The sequence below is a fragment of the Pseudonaja textilis genome, chromosome 6 (assembly GCF_049901715.1).
Source record: "Pseudonaja textilis isolate UNSWEBS1 chromosome 6, rPseTex1.2, whole genome shotgun sequence".
NCBI lineage: Eukaryota > Metazoa > Chordata > Lepidosauria > Squamata > Elapidae > Pseudonaja > Pseudonaja textilis.
The window spans coordinates 58,719,207-58,738,542 of NC_141995.1; the positions used below are offsets into that span (position 1 = coordinate 58,719,207).

The following is a 19,336-nucleotide window of genomic DNA, read 5'->3' on the forward strand; positions in this document are numbered from 1 at the left end:
TGGTGGCAGAGGATGGCGAATTCCCTTGTGGTTTGGTTTCTTCTATCATCCCCTTTGAATAGTCTTTTCTCAGTTAATTTCTTTACTATATCAGGACTTCTTGAGTCCAAGTCGTCTGTGCCACGTGTGATGGCAATTTGGCAGTATTAACCACCTGACTGCAGTTCAGCTGATACAATTCGCCTTGTAATTTTAGCCTTTGCCTTTATACATTGCCACGTAACCTTCCTTATTAGTAGCAAGACTGGTAGTTCTGGTTTGTCAAATTCGCAAATGAAAAGTTTGTTTCAGCTGTGTTACTGGCCATTTTCTTTCATCTTGTTGCCGTCTTCTTTCTGTGGTTGTACCTTGCACTTATTTACTGTAGCTGGCTACGACTTGGCTGGCTCACTGCTGAACTTTATATTTCTCGTCAAATCTGGTCTTATACTGGGTACATCTCTGATTGATCTGGGCTAAAGCTGATTTAATCTGGGTCCATAACCTATTAGAAATTATGTTGTATTATATAGAAATTGTAGCTGAGGATTATTATATAGGCATACGAATTGATAGCAGATGATCGTTACATAGCCATACAGTGTGCAGTCACCATGGACTTTGCTGCTTAATGGTTTCGACCATTACAAGAAATATAAAGGAACTGTAGATTATAACTATAGATGCAAACTAAACAGTACCATCTACTGGCTGAATAATTCTGTAGTTGTTGCAATACAAAATATATTATAACATGTATTCCAACATTCTATAATCTCCCAGGGCTTGAAATGGACACCACATTAAAAACATCATTAAAAAGGCACAACAAAGAATGTTCTTCTTGTGTCAACTCAGAAAGCTCAGACTACCTGAGGAAATGCTGATACAGTTCTGCAGAGGAATTATTGAATCTGTCATTTGCACTTCTATAATTGTCTAGTTTGGTACAGCAACTAAAGAAGACAGGTACAGTCTTCAGTGGATAATTAGGACTGCAGAGAAAACAACTGCAACCAGCTTGACTTCCATTGAGGATTTATATACTACATGAGCCAGAAAGAGGGCTAAGGAAATATCTGTGGACCGCTCACACCTGGACATAAAACTGTTTCAATTTCTTCCCTCAGGATGCTGCTATAGGGCATTGCATGTCAAAACAACTAGACATAAAAACAGTTTTTCTCCCATGCCATCATTCCGCTAAACATCTAATTTCCACATCACTATCTTATGCCTAAACATATTTACCCATGTGGTAGGACTGTATTACTTTTATCTTTCTCATCTTTCCTATTACTTTCTCCTACTGATATCTTATATCACTGTTGTTTGTTTCTACACTGAGAGCTTATGCACAAGAAACAAGGGTCCAATCACATTTGGCCAATAAAGAATAAAGAATATTGAGTTTAGGAGACAATGTCAAACCTCAGGAAATTCCTACTTTGGGAACCATCTACATGGTTTGCATTCCAAATAACATCTACTTGCCTCAACTAATGTAAAATAAAAAAAATATTCCAAAAATCATTAAAACCTTGCAATATTTGAACTTGTGACAACTTTTCTTCAAGGACACTCAAGCCAACTATCAACAGCACTCGAGATATCTATTTGCTGACAAGTTCTGGAACTACCAGAATATGATCCAAGTTCTAAAAAACATAAAACAAATGGTCAAGAGTGAAACTTTGGCAGCTCCGTGCCTCTTCATTTCAACTTACCATTAGAGTAGGGGAGAGGGTTTGCTTTAGAATAGGTTAGATGGAGAAACGAAACCTCTACAATTCCACTGACCATGAGAGCCTGAAAACTTTCCAAGGATATCATAACAGGTGTGGGGAGGAAGATGTCTCCATTAACAAAGTGAGCCCAACCACATAGTTTTGTAGCGAAACACGGGTATCAAGCTAGTTATAGATACAGGGATAGTATTTAGTCTTAAATGAAAATAGATTAATATGTATTCTTTGTTTAGCTTTTCCAGGGTTTCTAACCATAACCTTTTCTGTCCCATTTGCTTGATACAATTAAGTGTAATTAGTCAAGGACTGTAAAACTCAGCAGGTCTTTTTAAAATGCAAGCACACGCTAGATGCTCATTGATTATTTTGCGCTATAATAGGACAAGAAGACCACAGAAATATTGTTTAAAAGTGCACTTTTCAGTCATAAGCTAAGAAATAAATATTACGCTCACCAGGCCCAGAGCGAGAACATTTATCCCACCATAAGTGTTTTATGATCAATAAATATAATCATCTCACTCACCTGTACGTTTTCTTCTGTAATTGTAATTTCACCTGTGTAAATGTATTCAATAAGCATCTTAAGGATCCAACCATCAACTTCTTTGATTCGAACATTCTTTGCTTGACTTTCACTCATTTCACCTGCAAAACATTTAATTCAGACATTGGCAACATGCTGCAAAGAGATCTTATTTGGAAGCAAAAAAAAAAAAAAAAGAAGTAATTCCATGTAATAAAACAGGAAATGTCAATATAATAATTCCCAAGGGTACCAAAGTACCAGCCAAGAAGTACTGAATGCCTTTCAGAATGTTGAAATCTTTCATAATTTCTAAATTTGTATAACCATAATTCAAAAGGAATTTCCATTCTTAAGAAAGATAAAGAAGCTGATTCTCAAGCATTATTCTTGAAATTAAAATGCTAAATAAATCTGGAATTAAAAAGCAGTAATCAAACTGAATTTACCTCCTGTTCAAATTACATAAATATTTTGAAAGAATGAGTACATATATGTTTCACTATTGTTCATAACTTAATTGCTTGGAAGCTTAAGCACTGAGTTGGACCTACATATTTATTTTATATTATTTTTATTAATTGATCAATCAGTTGTTCACATGGCACATAATACATGGACTAGCACTGTTGCCATGTGTTTTGAAAGTCAGGAAAATCTAGAGTTGTCTGGCTGCCAGCAGCTGCTCGTTATGATAAATGATATGATTCCATACAGTATATCGAAAAACAGAGTTTAAAGAATAGTAGGATGTACGTTAATTTAGTCAATTTATTTTATATATAGTGATTTTTTTAAAAAAAAAATCAAAATAAATTGTAACCATTAATCAAGAGGATTAATAGTATCAGCATTTTTATTTATTGTAATACAAAACAATTTCATCTCTTTGCAAATGTAAAAAAGACACCTTTTCAATTTGTGGAGATTGGAATAGGACTATCTGCAGTGCAAGAATGAATGTTTATACAAAAGAGAATTTAAAGCAAATCTCAGCACTGAGGAGCGTTGCAGGTGTATATCCAAAATCTATCGGTTAACAATGGAAAATGCTTGCAACATTCAATGTGTTAGAATAGCAACTTGAACTTTGAGCGATACTAAGGAAAACAAATCCTTCTCTAGTTGTCAGGGTTCCAACCAATGCCCTTACTTAAATCATGAGCCTCAGCCCAAGCTTCAAAAGAAAGCCAGTTATTTATTACGAGCTTCATGTCGGCACGGACCAAGTAGAGCCAACTCTGACCTCACTTAATTCATGCTTTGATTCTGATCCTGTTTCCTCCTCCCCCGGCCTCAAGGGGTGTCATCAGTCACATTCCCCAACAAAGCAATTTCGTGGGTTGTAGAAATCACTCCCTCCGGCCACCGTGGTTTCCTGTGGAGATGACCTCGACATTGCCAGCGGGAATGTGCCTCGCTGTGACTGAAATGCAAGCTCCTTGATGCAGCTGCAAGGTTCGACTCCCCGTCCCCCTTACCTACGGCAACTCGAGAGCAGGTCAGGGAATGCTTCATGAGTTGACACTCTAGCTTTATAACATCAGAAGTTGGCTAATTCCCAAACTAAGCAGATCTGATATCTCACTTTTTTTCTGATATTTTTTTTCTGACCTGAGCACTAGTTTCCGTATTTCTCCTTAAGTGACAACTGCCAACACTTTACCTGGAAGACTACTATGATATCAAAACCTATTGTCTTATTACAATGAAAGGTGGAACAGAGGGGAACATAAAACTGCTATGGTACTGAGGCAATTTTATCCTTCTCTTTTACTGCCGTTTTAAATAATATATTCACTTGCGCTTAAACTATTTTATTGTATTTTTCAGTTTGTGCGTGTGTATTAAAATAGTTTAAAAGCAAGTGAATATATTATTTAAAACAGCAGTGAAAAAGAGGGATAAAATTGCATCAGTACCGTAGCACTTTGAACTCACACACACACACGAACACACATACACGAAGAAGCTGTTATGAGGGTTCAAAGTGAAGCAGATAATTAACCACCTGTCATTATAACCAGTCACTTTTAATTTTACACATCTCAGAAAGCAAAAATTACCTATCCTTAATGAGAATCTAAAATGTAACATTTTTATCTAAACATCTTTTAGGAAATGCTGCAGGCAAAATTAATTACTGTTTGAAACCGAAGAATTGTGTTTTAAAAAGAGGCACCTGGTTCAGGAGATGCTATTACTCATAAGATGAATGAAAGAATGTTTTTTTGAATCTTGGGAGAAGATGGTAGACCAGGGGTCTCCAACCTTGGCCACTTTAAGCCTGGAGGACTTCAACTCCCAGAATTCAGGCTTAAAGTGGCCAAGGTTGGACACCCGCGTGGTAGACTGAAGGCAGCTCCGTGGAAAACCAGAGCCAATGTTTGTGGACATTTTAACGTTGCTCCTCATGAAAAAAAAACTATAAGGTAGCAGTTTCTGGAAGAGGGGATGATTGTGAGATTGGGAATTTGCCATAATTATGGTACTCTAGCTGCAAACAGCTTTTTTCAACATCAAGTTTGTTCACTGCCTTTGATAATTACCTCTGAAAATTGTCTATTAAAAGCTTCAAAGAAGTTAAGGGTGACAAAGCTGGGTGAATGCCTTCAAACCTTAATATAAGAATATGAAGATCTATTTTTATCATCCTTAAGTTCTTTTAAAAAACAAAGAGCAAAACACAAAACAACATAGAAATAATGGCTCATAAAATGTTGAAATATTAAGGCTTCAAAATTATTTTTAAAGAATGCGTGTTTGGCGGGGGGGGATATTCTTTTTGAGATTCAAGACAAGAGAAACTTGTTATGGTATTTGGAGACATCTTTGAAGAATTGAGATCTGTATCAGCAATGTGGTTATATCAGCTGTGTTTTGTCTTCTCAAAAACAATCTGTTACCAGAAGAAAATGTTACAGAACAAGATATGCAGCAAAATCTATCCAAGAAAAATATGACTGTGCCATGAGATATAAAGCAAAAAGACAAACTGTATGGGACTTTAAAAATTAAGAGAAAGATAAAAATGATAATTCCAGAGAGCAATTGGAATAATTTCATTTTGTTGGATTCTTGAGAGAGACTGATTAAAGTACTGAAGAAATTTACAATAAGAATAATCATCTGAATGCAATAAGGACTACAAAGTTGGTTTATTTGACCAGGGATAAAATGGAATACACACACACACACACACATCAATTTATATACATGGGACATAGTGGCTCAGTGGCTAAGACGCTGAGCTTGTCAATCAGAAGGTCGGCAGTTCGGTGGTTCGAATTCCTAGCGCCGTGTAACGGAGTGAGCTCCCGTTACTTGTCCCAGCTCCTGCCAACCTAGCAGTTCGAAAGCATGTAAAAAATGCCAGTACAAAACTAGGGACCACTTTGGTGGGAGGGTAACAGTGCTAATACCATTATTACAGATGAAAAAATGTTTTTTTCAATGCACTGAATGTGGTTAAGCTGACTGAACTAACAATTCCTTGGAAACCAATTTATATACCTATCCTGGATACACAGGACAATTGGTGTAGAGCATGAACTTTCCAAAATTCAATTGGCATAGAAAGAATCATGGCAAAACACATTATCCAATCATCTGAAATTGGGCCAAAAAAGCACTCCAACATAAAATGTAAATCCATGTTAAATTTTCAGTTCTATAGTTTCTCAATCTGCCCTTCTCCTTTCTATATATACATATTCTGTTGCAATATTTCAGCTCAGCAGTTTACAAAATACATTTTACCAACTAATGGTGATACCAAGGATAACAGTACTAGCAAGAATATAGCTTCCAGAGTGCAGCTTTTACTTCTAGGAATCAGCTTCAAGAACAAAGTTTATTTATTAAAGTATTTTAAATACATTGTGCCAATTTACATACAGCACAATAACATCCTGAAGAAACACCAATTATACTTATGCCTTTCATAATAGACTGAAATAGTTCAACTGCAAGAGACAAGAAGAAGAAAAAAAACAGGTACCTGCAAACATTGCATAAAAATATGGACTGCAAGCTGCTAATACAACTCGATGAGCTGCAATTTCCACGTCTTCGGCTACTATTGTCACATCACATAATAGGTTTTGACTATTAAGAAAAACAGAACAAAAATAACCTTTTAGACCACAGGAAAGATAATCATTGCCTGGTTAGCTAGCTAGTGTGCATATTCACTAAATTCAGTAAAATAAGCAGCTGATAACCAATATTGAGGTTATCATTCTCCTTGCTAGTTTATCTTTTTTTTTTACTAAGACTTTGCAATTATTTCAAATGAAAATGATCACATTTGTAAAGGCAAAGTTTGAGTGCTATCAAAATTCACTTCAGGCTTTGAACCCCACTTTTTCTGTGCAATCTCCACTAGATTTAGGAACTCATGATAGAAAGATTAAAATTTAACAGTTAAAGCAGGAACGTTATTTCTTGCTCAGTCTTACTTATCCCTGATAAAAATAATTTCTTTTAATCATAGGACGTAACAGCCCTCTCTAAGCGGTGTACAGAGTCAGCCTCTTGCCCCCAACAATCTGGGTCCTCATTTTACGGACCTCAGAAGGATGGAAGGCTGAGACAACCTTGAGCCAGTGAGATCCAAACTGCCAAACTACTGACGGTGGTGATCAGCAGAAGTAGCCTGCAGTACTGCATTCTAATCATTGCTCCACCACGGCTCATGAATAAATTTTTATCAACAGTAGTAGAAAGCTTGAGAACCTTGCTTCTGTATACTGCTGCTCTGGGATAACCAATAGGCCAGTCCTGTGACAAGAGCTCTAGGATATGGGACCAGCCAGGCAGCTCGTGGTGCAGCTGGAAAACTCCGCCAACGTGCAAACGGCAACTTTTGCAGGTGGTGAACGTGCAAGGATTAGCGCAGCCCTCACCAGCTGGAACAAGGTAACGGCGCTGTTGCGGCAAGGAGGGGTGGCAACGCAGGCAGGCCGAAGCAATGGGTGTTGGCAACCCACCTCTCTTTCGTCCCCCTGCTGTTGCATCCTGTCAGCTGAACCCACCACTGCCTGGCCCCACCCCTCACCCAACCGTCCCACTCACTCCTCCCCTGGCCTGAGAAGGGAAGGGGAGGGGATGAAGATTCGCTCCGTATACCAGAACGGGAGTGAAGCTTCATGTCTTGCTGGGTCTCGCGGGCATTTCTTCCGGCCCTTGTTGGTGCAGTGCGCACTTGGCCACTAGGGGAGACGTGCAACTTCCTCTCCGCCCAAGACACTGGCCTGGCCTGGCCTGCCCGTTCCTCTGCGCTGCTGCTGTTGGCACCTCCATGGCCTGCCCGCTGCTCTTGCAGCGCCTTGCGCAGCGCAATTAAATAAACACTTCACAATGGGGGAGACAGAGTCCCCTCTTCCTCCTGGAGCCCATTACAACATGGAGCATTGGCTGCAGCTGGGTCAGGCAAGTGTCTCGGGTGGAGAGCAGGTCGTGTGTCTCTCTGAGGGACTGAGATGCATCCAGCACCAACAAAGGCCAAAGAAGCACCCGTGAGATCCAGAGTGCGCCATAAAATGAGAGAGAGAGAGAGAGGAGAGAAAGATACAGAGAGAAGGGTGGAGAGAGATGAGAAACAGAGAGAGAGAGAGAAAAAGACAGAAACAAAGAAAGAGAGGGGGAGAGAAAGATGTGTGTGAGAGAGAGATACAGAGAGAGAGATGAGAGATCCCAGTGTTTGTTTTCTGTGCAAATGTTCAGATGGCTCTTTGAGTGTTTAAGGTTGCAAAAACAGGTGGCCAAGCTGTGCCTGAAGGACCCCATCCCATCACTGGGAGGTGCAGGTGCTTCAGCAAGTGGCGCGCTGGATTCATATTAGTGGTCCATGGGATTTAAAATTATGGATGTAGTAGTCCCTGAGGTCCAAAAGATTGGTGACTCCTTATATAAAGGGCATAGTTTTCTCCAGCCTGTCATGCTACTACGGGTAATTCTGGACTTATGAGCCTTCAATTTTAATGGTGGTCTGGAATTTGGTCTGGAATTAGACCGGCAACAGAATGGGTGCTTGACGGCCTGCAAAGCACTTCCAGCCATCACAAAACATTGCACCATTATCCCCACAGTCACATGATCACAATCTGGGAAACCTGTCTGCACTTACAATCAGTTACCAAGTCCTCCACCATAATGCAATCATCATTTACAATCTTCTCTCAAAAAGTCAACAAGAGTCAGCAGAGATTTATTACAAAAGGGATGCCCACCAGCAGGGAATTTCAGGTGGAAGGGAATCTCACCTCCATGTGATCTGAGATCCGCATCCCAGCCCCAGGAAGCCGTTTGAGAGAGAGCAAAACGACTTCCTGCTGAAGGGGCAGGAACCACTCCAGCTGATGACGTCCATTCCTGCAACCCTTTGAAGGACTTCCCTTCCTCATTCTGAGTGGGGAGGGGAACTGCTCTGAAAAGCTGCAGACCTATCCTGAACATCTGAGCTCTGTTCCTGCAACCATTCCTTCCGCAAGGAGGGCAACTCTAGCCAAAGGACAGAGGTCAGATCTCAAAGATCTGAGCTCGGTTCCTGCCACTCTTCGGAGCTCTATCCTTCCATACACAGAAAGGAACAGTACTCAGCAGGTAGCTCCTTTGCTTAATGACCCAATAGATCAATCAACAACCATAACCAGGTCGATTGTGGCGACTGAGTAAAGCAGTCACGTGGGCATCTTGCTTAACAACCACTTGTCTCAATGATGGAGGATCTGGTCCCAATTGCAGTTGTAAGCCAAGGACTACTTGTAATAGCAGAAGTTTTCAAGTGGTTAAAAAAAGGGACAGTATCCAAATAGGTGGTTTACAGTACAATTTCATAGAAAACGTTTACTTCTTGATAATATACACGTGCTCTTGAAACAATGCAGTGCAAGCCAATTTTCATTTTCAATTTGCAACAAAATGTTAGATTGTGAAATCATTTTGCTTCACATCATTTTTTTCTAATCGTGTTCATTGGGAAGTAACTCAAGGAATTAGGGTTATTGATACGATTAAATCTTGTTATGACTGAATAATAATCAAGAATGAAGCGCAAACAGCAAATAGCTAAATTTTACCTTGATCTCTAATTGTAAAAAGTATAAATGGATACTGCATTCACTATAACGAACAAATAAGACAGGTCCAGAAGAGAGTATCTCCTCACTGTATTGTAAATCGTTTTGTGGAAGTAAACCTCTTCAGGATTTTGTACACGTCTAGTTCACATTTATTAACTTTGATGAATAGAAGTTTAGAATAGAATAACAGAGTTGGAAGGGACCTTAGTGGTCTTCTAGTCCAACCCCCCTGCCTAGGAAGGAAATCCTACATCACTTCAGACAAATGGTTATCCAACATCTAAGTTCTTGGTATTATTTTTTTTCTTTCAAAAAAGTCATCAAAGACTACAATAAAAAAGAATAAAAGCTATATAAATTACAAAAATATAAAAATGCGGAAAAAAAGAGAAAAAAAAGAAGTTGCTTTCCTCTTCATTCCACCAAGTACATAATTTAAATAAATGTATCACAATGACTTCTGTGGTTCACTTGCAAGGAACGGCTGCATGGAATCATGTGGGCTATTTCAAAGATCCAGAGAGAAGTTCAACAGCCAGAATTCTGCATCCCACTCTAATCTCCACTGCAACACCATCCTGATACAAAATTGATATCTACCTCTCAGTGGCTTTCAACCAGAAGTTGCAATGTTAATTGGAGCCACTGTTTTAACTTTTCAGAGAACCAAGTTGGAAGAATAAGCATAAATCCCATGTGGGTTTAACTAGTCAAGAACTAAGCACTCCAAGATCTTCATTCAATGCTCTAGTTCCCTCTAAATAGGCTGGGTTGCATTTTCAAAAATGTAGACCACAATGCCCAACACAGTCTTAGAACAAACACTGGACCGCAATTTTTAAACCATTTGCTTTTTGAAAAACTTTTTGTGATTATGATAGATAACACATGGGTGTATACTTTATGCTATACTGCTCATACTTAGCTTTCCCTTTGGAGATATCCATAGAGGAAAATCTGGTGGCCAGACCTCAACATATCAAAGCTACCAGCTTATCGATCATTAGAAAGGAACATTTAAAATAAATGGCATTAAAAATGACTATAGTTTCTTTAATCATATGCCAAAACAAGTGAAAGAGTGGGGGCATAGAAGATATGAGAGACCCAAAGCCTATATTGTTCAAGTTATGAGAACACAGGACAACGAAGAAAAAGTGGGGGACCTAACCCATAATAGCAGTACCTACAAAGCAGTGGACAGCAACACAATTAGGGGAGTACTGACCCAACAGTGGTCCAATAGTATTTTACCACTTTGTCCCTGAAGAGGAGACATCACCCTAAAATAAGAAAATCCCATCCTCAAAATCTAAGTCCCATCACTGCCTATCCACATATCTTATCCTCACAGGAATACTTTTAATAAGAAAGATAATTTGAATCAGCATTTGAAAACAGATTTGTTATTAAATAAAGAGCTGAAATTTCTGCCACCCAGAAAAGTTGTATTAGGCAGCTCAAGATTCCTCTTCAAAATCTTATTGACCAGCTCTGGAGAGAGAGAAAAAAAAAACAATTATATAAAACGCTATGGCCTGCCCAGCATCGTTTTTAAATATTGCCATTTCATTTTCAACATTGTATTCCAATAAGAGCAAAATCTGGAAAACTACTAAAGACACTGCCTGCTTTTCAAGAAAAATACCTTCTTAATTCATTCAAAACTTTAAAAGCTTTCTTCATGTGCCAAGGATTCACTCTAACAAAACAGTGTTCTTCAGTATTATCTTTCAAATCCAGAGGTTTCTGCTGGCATAATTTGGTACATCTGAAAAAGAAAAAAGATGTGTTAACCATGAGAGTTTGCAACCAATTAATGCTAAACTGATTAGTTTATATGCGTGTTTATTGTATACCAGGACTGTCAAATTCCCGGCCCACGGACCATATGTGTCAGGTGCTGGCCATGCCCACACCCAGTTTAGCAAAGGGGGGAAAAGTCCCAATACATCACGTGACAATGCCATAACAACATCCCTGCACTATATTATTGTTATATAGCCTTAGAAGCTGCTTTAGAGTCTTTGACTGAAGTGACACCAAAGCTTGTAATATCTACATACTTATTCACTTATAGTTCTGCAACTCAGCCAAGTGAAATGTGCTTTTCGCTTTGACTTGACTGTGCCTTTAAGCTTTGGGATGAACAATTCAACTCCCAAGTGAAATTCAAACTAGGAAAAAGCCCTAAATTTAAACATCCACCATCTAATTAAATCATTGGTAAGAGGCTGAAGTAACTACAATTAAAGAGACATTGAAACAGACTAAACTGAAATTAGTGCTAACAACATGAGGTAAATAAGGTGATGCCTCACTTGTCATTGCAAAGCTGATTATTAAAATATCTTATTTATCAAATGGGGCTGCTCTGTAACTGAAACTATTAATAAAAGAAACAACAACTTTCCCCAACTTGGTGTATTCTATGTATTCAACTGTATGTTTCAGAATAGTTGGTCCGCATGATCATTGGCTATTGGCACGATGGGAAGTACTGGAAATTTTAATTCAACATGCCTGAAAGTCATGGGCTTGGTGAAGATGTGATTAGAGCAAAAAGCAAAGAACAATATGATTCCCAAATTTAAAACATAAGACAAAAAACCTTACAAAGTAAACAATAACTTTGTATCTTATTAAAATACGAAGTTTCCCCATAGATTGGCCTTAAACTTCTTAAACAATTCCAGGAATTTTTTTTTTAAATGAAAACTAAAGCATAATTGGCAACCACTTCCCTATATCTCACTATTCTGGCCTGAATAAACAATTTAGTATTTACAGATGTTTCTTTTTAAAATAACCAGCATTTTACCCTGCTGATCCTATATTCAGAATGAGCAAGTTCCTTAAAATCAAACCAGAACTAATATTAGAAGACAGCGAGTACACATGTAACTGGTGGGCATGCGAAATGTGCAAGGGCTTTATACAATTAGTTATGGCATTGCCCTTTGCTGCGCCTCCAGTTTGATAATGCTGAGATACTGCACTAGATTGCCCAAGATGCAGAAAAGTTCTGTTCTTTCATAATTCTCCTGATTATCCTATACATAAAACATTGATATCATCATATATTACTACCTTTCACAGAAGACACTACCCCAAAAACAAACACCGGGACTGTTTTATCCCAGTTTAACATTTAATTTTAAATGTAATTTTCCTAACGCTTTCGGTTTTCCTGGGAACCAAACTTGGACAGCAAAAAAAAAATTTTTTAAATAAAAAATGAAGATCACAAAATATCTTTTCTTTGCTAGTAAACTGTAATTTACCAGTTCAGATAACTCATTAATGCCAACTTAATTCTACATTCAAGTGAGGAAGGAGTTTGTGCATCTCCTTTCTCTTCATGTCACTGAAATGACCAGAACAATCCCTAATTTTTTTCAAACTTAATGCCACTAAAGTACCTATTATTCTAGAGTCACTGGTCACATGCTCCATATCTTATTGGGGTTACAGTCTAAAGCAGGGGTGTCAAACTCAAGGTCCGCGAGCTGCCTCTGACCTGCGGGGGTACTTAAGATCTGGCTCGCGGGGTACTTAAGATCTGGCCCAAGGGGTTGCCCTGGAAACAGTGAAGGACTAGCGCACGGTGCCTCGGCCAGTGAAAATGGAGCTCCAGACAGCTGCACATGGCCTTTCCGAACTCCGTTTTCACTAGCGGAGGGCTGCAGGAGTCTGGTTGCAGCCTAAAACAGAGCCTGCTAGAGCCACACACAGGCTGCAGGATGTCAAGTTCACCACGCCCATCTTGGCCACGCCCACTCAGCCCCCCTCAAACACAACCCTGATGCTGCCCTCAATAAAATCAAGTTTGACACCTCTGATCTAAACTATTTGAGGTAAACCATCATGTTAGGGAAGGTTTTCCTGAACTTTCTTTACAAAATTGACGTCAGACCTGAAGGCAATAGAAAATGTAATTAGAATCGGAGAAAAAAAAAATCAGTTTTGGAAAGGACGCCGTGTAGCAAGAAAATCTAATATGGCTCTTTTATGATGCTCAATTTATCTGTCACAAAACTTATATAGCTAGCTGCCTAATAGAACAGTTACGTGCAACTGGAAGACAAATTTGGAAGACTGTAGTGACAGATCTATATGTTCCAAATTTGTTTCTTTTTTAAAGTACTGTACAATGACATTAATACATTGCCTTTAAAATGACACATCATAAAGAAGCAGAATTTACAACAATAAAATATTTAAAAACAGTTTCAGGTTCACTGAATTATTTAACACCTGGACAAATAAAGCAAATTAGGTCAGGTACTTAAATCTTAAGCATCTGAAAGAATTCCAAAGTTTAGGTGCTATCATGGAAAGCTCTTTTCTTTGTCATCCTCATCCAATACCTGTTGGGCACAGATAGCAGGAATGAGCTTACTTTGAAAAAAACTAAGTTAAAAGTAACATTACATGTGCACATAGAGCTCTTTAGTCATGAATCTCCACTTGTCCTGGAACTTTAAAACTGAAAAGTCTCAATGCAGAAATATTCACCTTCATTCTTCTAGTTAGAACAATGGAAACACATCAGGTGCTTTTGGCTTATTCACCCACTCTAATCATTATTGGACAAAGCCAAGAATGACAGTTATTCCCAAGGACAGACTAAAAAACTCCATTTCAGCTGTCCATTTTGAACACACCGCTAGTATGCAACTGTCACTGTTTGTTATTCAAATTGTGACTAGAATGAAAAAGTAATTTTTCTCCATGCAAAGGAAAGTAGCAAGCAAGGATTAATCTGCATTCGCTGGAGGCCCTTTTGTAAGGGAGTTTCAGTTGGCCCTCAAATAGTTAAAGATGGCTTAGCGCAAGGGTAACCAAAGTAAAGCCTACCTAAAAAAAAAACGGCTCTTACTTAAAAAAAAAAAAATATGCTGACAACTTTGCTCGCAGCAATCCAAATCTTCAATGCAACCACAACTCGCCCTGAAGCTGTTTGGAAATTTCAAGGCCCTGTTTCGTATACAGCATATGAAATGCAAAAAGGAGTAATTAATCCCCGGGCTGTTTGTTCTGTGGTTTTCTAACTTCAAACCTAACCACAGACAAACCCTAAAGATAACGGGCCTTTCCAGGCAGAGGCAGGCCAAATTAGCCACCTTCCCAAAAATGAGCCGTTTTTAACCATGAGAACCCAAATTATTGGGGGGGGGGGGATGGGGGTGCAATATGCTGACTCTGTAAAAACCCCTTGGGGAGGAGTGTAAAGCACCGTCAAGCGGCATATAAGTCTAAAAGTCCTATTGCTATAGCTACCCTAAAATATGAAACGCCCTCTTGTATACGTTGCAGAATAGGGGTTGAGTAAATATTGGGGAGGTGGGTTCCAGAAACAAAGGCGATGTTGCAGTTTGGTAAAGAGGACCCAAGGCCTGTTCCGAGGTAGAAGGATTTCGTTTGCAAAGCGGCGGGGGGGGGTGTGTGTGCAATTTCTCTCCAGCAACGTGTTTTAGGGGGAGCGAGATTAAGGAGCCGCCTTCACTTTATCCTCTTCCCTTATTGGGGAGTTCGTCGGGATGCTCTGCCGGATTCCCCACTCCCATCACTTTCCAGCCGGCCTGGAGGGGCCCCGATGGGCGTCGAAGCCGCCAAACACGCATCCCGGGAGGGGGAATCCAAGCGGGGGCCCCCCCCGCGGAGACTCACCCCAACGCTTGGAGCAGCAGCAGCGGCGGCGGCGTTTCCATCGTGGCTTCTCCGCTCGGGCTTCCCCCTCCGAAAAAAGCCAAGGACCCAACGCCAACACCATGCCAGCCGTCTGAACGCCGGCAAGAAAGCCCAGGGAGGCCGGCAAGACTTTCCGGGATTAAATCGGCCCGGATTCTCCGGAGGGCGCAGCCTCCGATCGGTTCCCTTCCTCCTCTTCTTCCTCTTCCTCCTCCTCCGTTAGCTAGCACACCTACTCACGCCCCGCGCTCTCTCGCTCTCTCTCCTCCAGCCTTGCCAAACCTCCAACTTCCGGGCTCCGGACGGGCTTTAAACCCCATTTATCCTCTTCGCCAAAGAAAGGTGACGTCAAACACGTAACTGGGGGTTGGGGGGGGGTCGGATTCCGACGTCTTCCCCCTCCTCCTCCTCCTCCTCCTCTGCCTGTCTTAAGGGGCACGCGAGAAACAAGGGCTTGCGAGAGAAGCGTCTGGCGTTGGGCTGGATACGGGCACGGCGAACGTGGGAACCCTGTTTGGTGGGGGGGGGAACTAAGCGTGGTTTCTCGTTGCCGTTTTGAAAACGATGGTGGGAAGGATGCCTTTCTCTTTCCCCCCGAGCGCCAATGGCTTTCTTCGTTAGCAGGTCCCTTTTAAGTCACTTCTAGCGTTTTTACAACGAGCGGAGGAGATGGAGGTCCTGGAATGAGGGCCCAGCCGAGGCCGGTGGGGTTAGTTTAATCGCTGGAACGGCGTCTAGGGAAAACCAGGTTCAAGTTCACGCGAAAGCTCGTTGGTTAAATTCGGGCCATTTACTCTCTCCCTTAAACCTGCTGTATCTCGCAGGGTTGTTTTATAAACTTACTTGAACTTAACAGGCTTCGGCCATAAGGGGTGTAAATGCCTGCATGCAAAAAGTGTAGGCCCTCCTTGTCAAGGTGGATGCGTGTCTGTGAATCCCTGTGGTAACAGGCCATTGTGCCTAGCAGTGGGCCGGAGGTTCTTCTCCACCCATTTTCTTCATAGGTACTTTGGAAAAATAGTTTTTCTATTAGTATATAATGTAGCACACACAAAGGAACAACCAAAGCGAACAAGGGGTAAAAATGAATTGGTTTTCATATTTGCAAATACAATCTAGGTTTGATCAAGACTCTGAGGCAGAAGGTATTTATGACAAGTTGACTGATTTAGATAAAATTTTGATGGGCATTGGTAAAAAGGTAATTTAAAAACTTTACGGACATCTATTGGAATTTAAATTGGAGGAGGAACAAGTTAAAGAAACGATAATTGCTTGGGGGAAAATTTTGGATATGGGATTGATTTAGAAAAATGGCAAAAATTGTGGTCTCAAAATTATAAAATGACAGTGTCAACAGCATATAAAGAAAATTTGCATCAGATGTTTTACAGGTGCACTTACCCCACGAGACTTGCGAGAATGTTGAAGAATAAATCGGATAAATGCTGGAAATGTCATCAGATACCTGGTTCATATTACCATATGTGGTGGACATTTTGGATGCAAAGAAATATTGGACTAAAATCCACACATGGTTGGAAAAAAAATGATAAAACAACATATAGACTTTAAACCACAGATCTTTCTTCCAGTTCCACATTTCCTGTACTTTGACCATTTGTTTTTCACAATAGCACTGCAGCAACGTTTGTTATATAATTTACCTGGGATAGTTTGATCTATTTTTTATTCCAGTAGAACAAAGGGCAAATGCAAGTCGCATTGATGCTTATTCTGTATTCAAGCTGAAAGAAGATCCAGCTGTTGATGTGCCCAGGAGCAAAAAAAAAAAAAAAAGGTTGATTACTAGTTATACCAATGTGGTACAGCAGCTGGTTGCTAGAGGGACCACTGTATTCTGCTATAGTATCTGCCCAGCCAATTCAGTCTATCAGGATTGGCATGCTCTGGCACCTTTAATTAAAAAGTGCCATCTATCAGGACCTCAGTAGTACATCTTCTCTGTAGTGGTATCTGGAATGTCGCCTCTCCCCTCCAATATTCAAACAGCCTCCATTCGGGTGTTTTAAAAGGCCCTGAGGACCCAACTCTTCATCCAGCCTTTCGAGAAATATGATTGAAGCCCCCTTTTTTTCTTTTTCCCCCATCTGGATTTGTTATCTCTGGCATCTTTGTTTCCTTTTATACTGTTTTCTTGTTTTAAAATGTTTTTAACTATTTGTAAACCACTCGGGCTCAGGTACTATACACACTAGCAGGCCTGTTAAACTGGCGGCCCCTGGGCTGGATGCATCACGCACAAGCCACGCCCACCCTGGCTCTGTAAAGGCAAAAAGCTAGTTGCAATACGTCACGATATGTCACATGATGCGATCAAGTTTGACATCCATGCACTAGAGCGAGGTGCTATATACATTTAATAAATTATTCCTATAACAAAAGCAGCAATTGAAAAGAGAGAAAACTACAACTGATTTCAATGCATTGCGCTAAGCCATTACATAGTTTGTCTGGTTTTGGCTTAATATGAACCTAGTTACTGTGATGTTAAAATAATGGTTTATAGTTAAGGGCATTATGGTTGCCTTTCATGAATTGTTACCTTGTAACCTGTGATTCCAACGAGACCATGAACTATATCATTGAAAGAATACCATTCCAAAAGATGGACATTTTGTGGTGTCAAATAAGTGATTAGCTATTTCCCATTAAACCAAAATTCAGTAAGAAACAAGATCAAAAGCAATGGGGAGATTCAGCTGTAACACAGTCACTGATAAATAAGGGACAAAGTACAGGGACCCGGCTTCCAAGATTCTGAAGCTTGACTAGCATGTTTATGACACTGACAACACATCAAAACAGATATCATACTAATTATAGAATGCGGGAAACTTAAAGCTAGTAACAGCATTTGGAATAATGGGGGAAGTTCTTAGTGTAAGAAATGAAGCAGGGCAAAAGGTTAATAGAATTCTGAAAAGGAAATTAAATGTTAATAGGAAATATCTTTTTCCAATAACATACAAAACAGCTATAAACATTGAGATCAAAAGATAGGCAACAAGGAAATCAAATTGAGTATGTATTTTGCAACAAAGATGGAAAAGCTCATCAGTTCAGTCACCAAAAATAAAACCAGATGCTGAATGCAGATTTTTACCTAAATAAAATACTTTTAAAAATCAGACTAATAAGAAATGACCTCATCAATTTATTCCATATGGTTATGCAACCAAAGTAAAGAATATATTACGTGAATAGTTTGTTAGTGTTTAAAAAGCTCTAAACTGAAATATATTAACACCATTAGAGATGTAACCAACAAAAATATCCTAAAATTCATCAACAGAAGGTGAAATAGCTGTCTGCCTGCACAAAAATAGCTGAAGAAAAGTAGAAAGCAAAAGGTAACAAAGGAAAATTTGCTCAATGAAGAACTGAGTTGCAAAGAAGAGAAAGATATAAGTAATGTCAATACACTGAGAACAGTAGTTTATTTGGAAAGACAAAAAATTCAAGTAAGAGAGTGCAATGTGTTGGTACCCCGACCACCAATCAGGAGCCAATAGGTTATTTAGAATTCAAAGGCAATAGTCTCAGATCAGACTGAAACGATAAAAAGGATTATATTGAATAAATATTGAAACAATTAGTGAAGAAAGATATGGCAATCCACATCCCTTCAGTATGCTAGGAACCCTCCTGGGATTTTCAGTTTATGCTGAGATTCAAACTTTCTGGGACTTTCATCATCTTTTTATATTTTGCTATGGTAGCGATAAAAAAAGAAGAAAGAAATGTCTTCCATCTGAAAGAAAGATATAGCAGATCTAGGCAAACTATCCAACATGAGAGACATCAAATTGACTATATAAGTATTAAATGAAGTAACACTATTCATGGAAAGCATTAAAAAGAAACTAATGCTTAAACATTTTGGATGTACTGTATAACTCAAACACTGTGTCTTAAAACAATTGTCCTTGGAACTGACAGGAAAGAAACAATATTAGGTTTAATCTCCAACTGTGCTTGTGAAGTGGTATGAAATATAAATGTTTATAACTGACAGAAAAGAGTGGTTGCAGTACTACTGTTCCACTTTACATACATGTTTATTTATTGAATTTATATTGCTGCCTATTCGCCCAGGGTGACTTGAGGTGGCTTACAGAATGTAAAACCATATTAAAAAATAAATAAAAAACTAACAAAAAGAAATAAATTAATAAAGTACAAGAGAACAAAATCTGGAAATAAAATTCCCCCCAACTCCCCCGCTCCGACACCAGCAGATCATACGAGCCATTTGATGGGCTCCATCCCGCAATGGGCTC

General features: G+C 39.5%; 1 protein-coding gene and 1 long non-coding RNA gene across 3 annotated transcripts in view; one reads left to right on the plus strand and one right to left on the minus strand.

Moving 5' to 3' along the window:
* KLHL2 (kelch like family member 2) overlaps positions 1–16,564 on the minus strand; it is a 41,058-nt gene extending 24,494 nt beyond the window's left edge. The window contains exons 1-4 of one of the 2 annotated variants that reach the window (XM_087936661.1): positions 16,437–16,564; positions 10,987–11,109; positions 6,254–6,360; positions 2,254–2,375 (exon numbers count right to left, since the gene is read on the minus strand). In XM_087936661.1, the coding sequence (XP_087792787.1) occupies positions 2,254–2,375; positions 6,254–6,360; positions 10,987–11,024 (267 nt within the window). In that variant the 5' untranslated portion in view covers positions 11,025–11,109; positions 16,437–16,564. Of the gene's footprint in view, positions 1–2,253; positions 2,376–6,253; positions 6,361–10,986; positions 11,110–15,011; positions 15,391–16,436 lie in introns of those variants that run through there. The other variant, XM_026699948.2, reaches the window with a different exon arrangement.
* Positions 15,308–16,608, plus strand: LOC148125494 (uncharacterized). Its single transcript, XR_015744177.1, has 2 exons — positions 15,308–15,374; positions 16,427–16,608. It is a non-coding gene; the product is annotated as an uncharacterized LOC148125494 (long non-coding RNA).
* Positions 16,609–19,336: the final 2,728 nt, after the last annotated feature.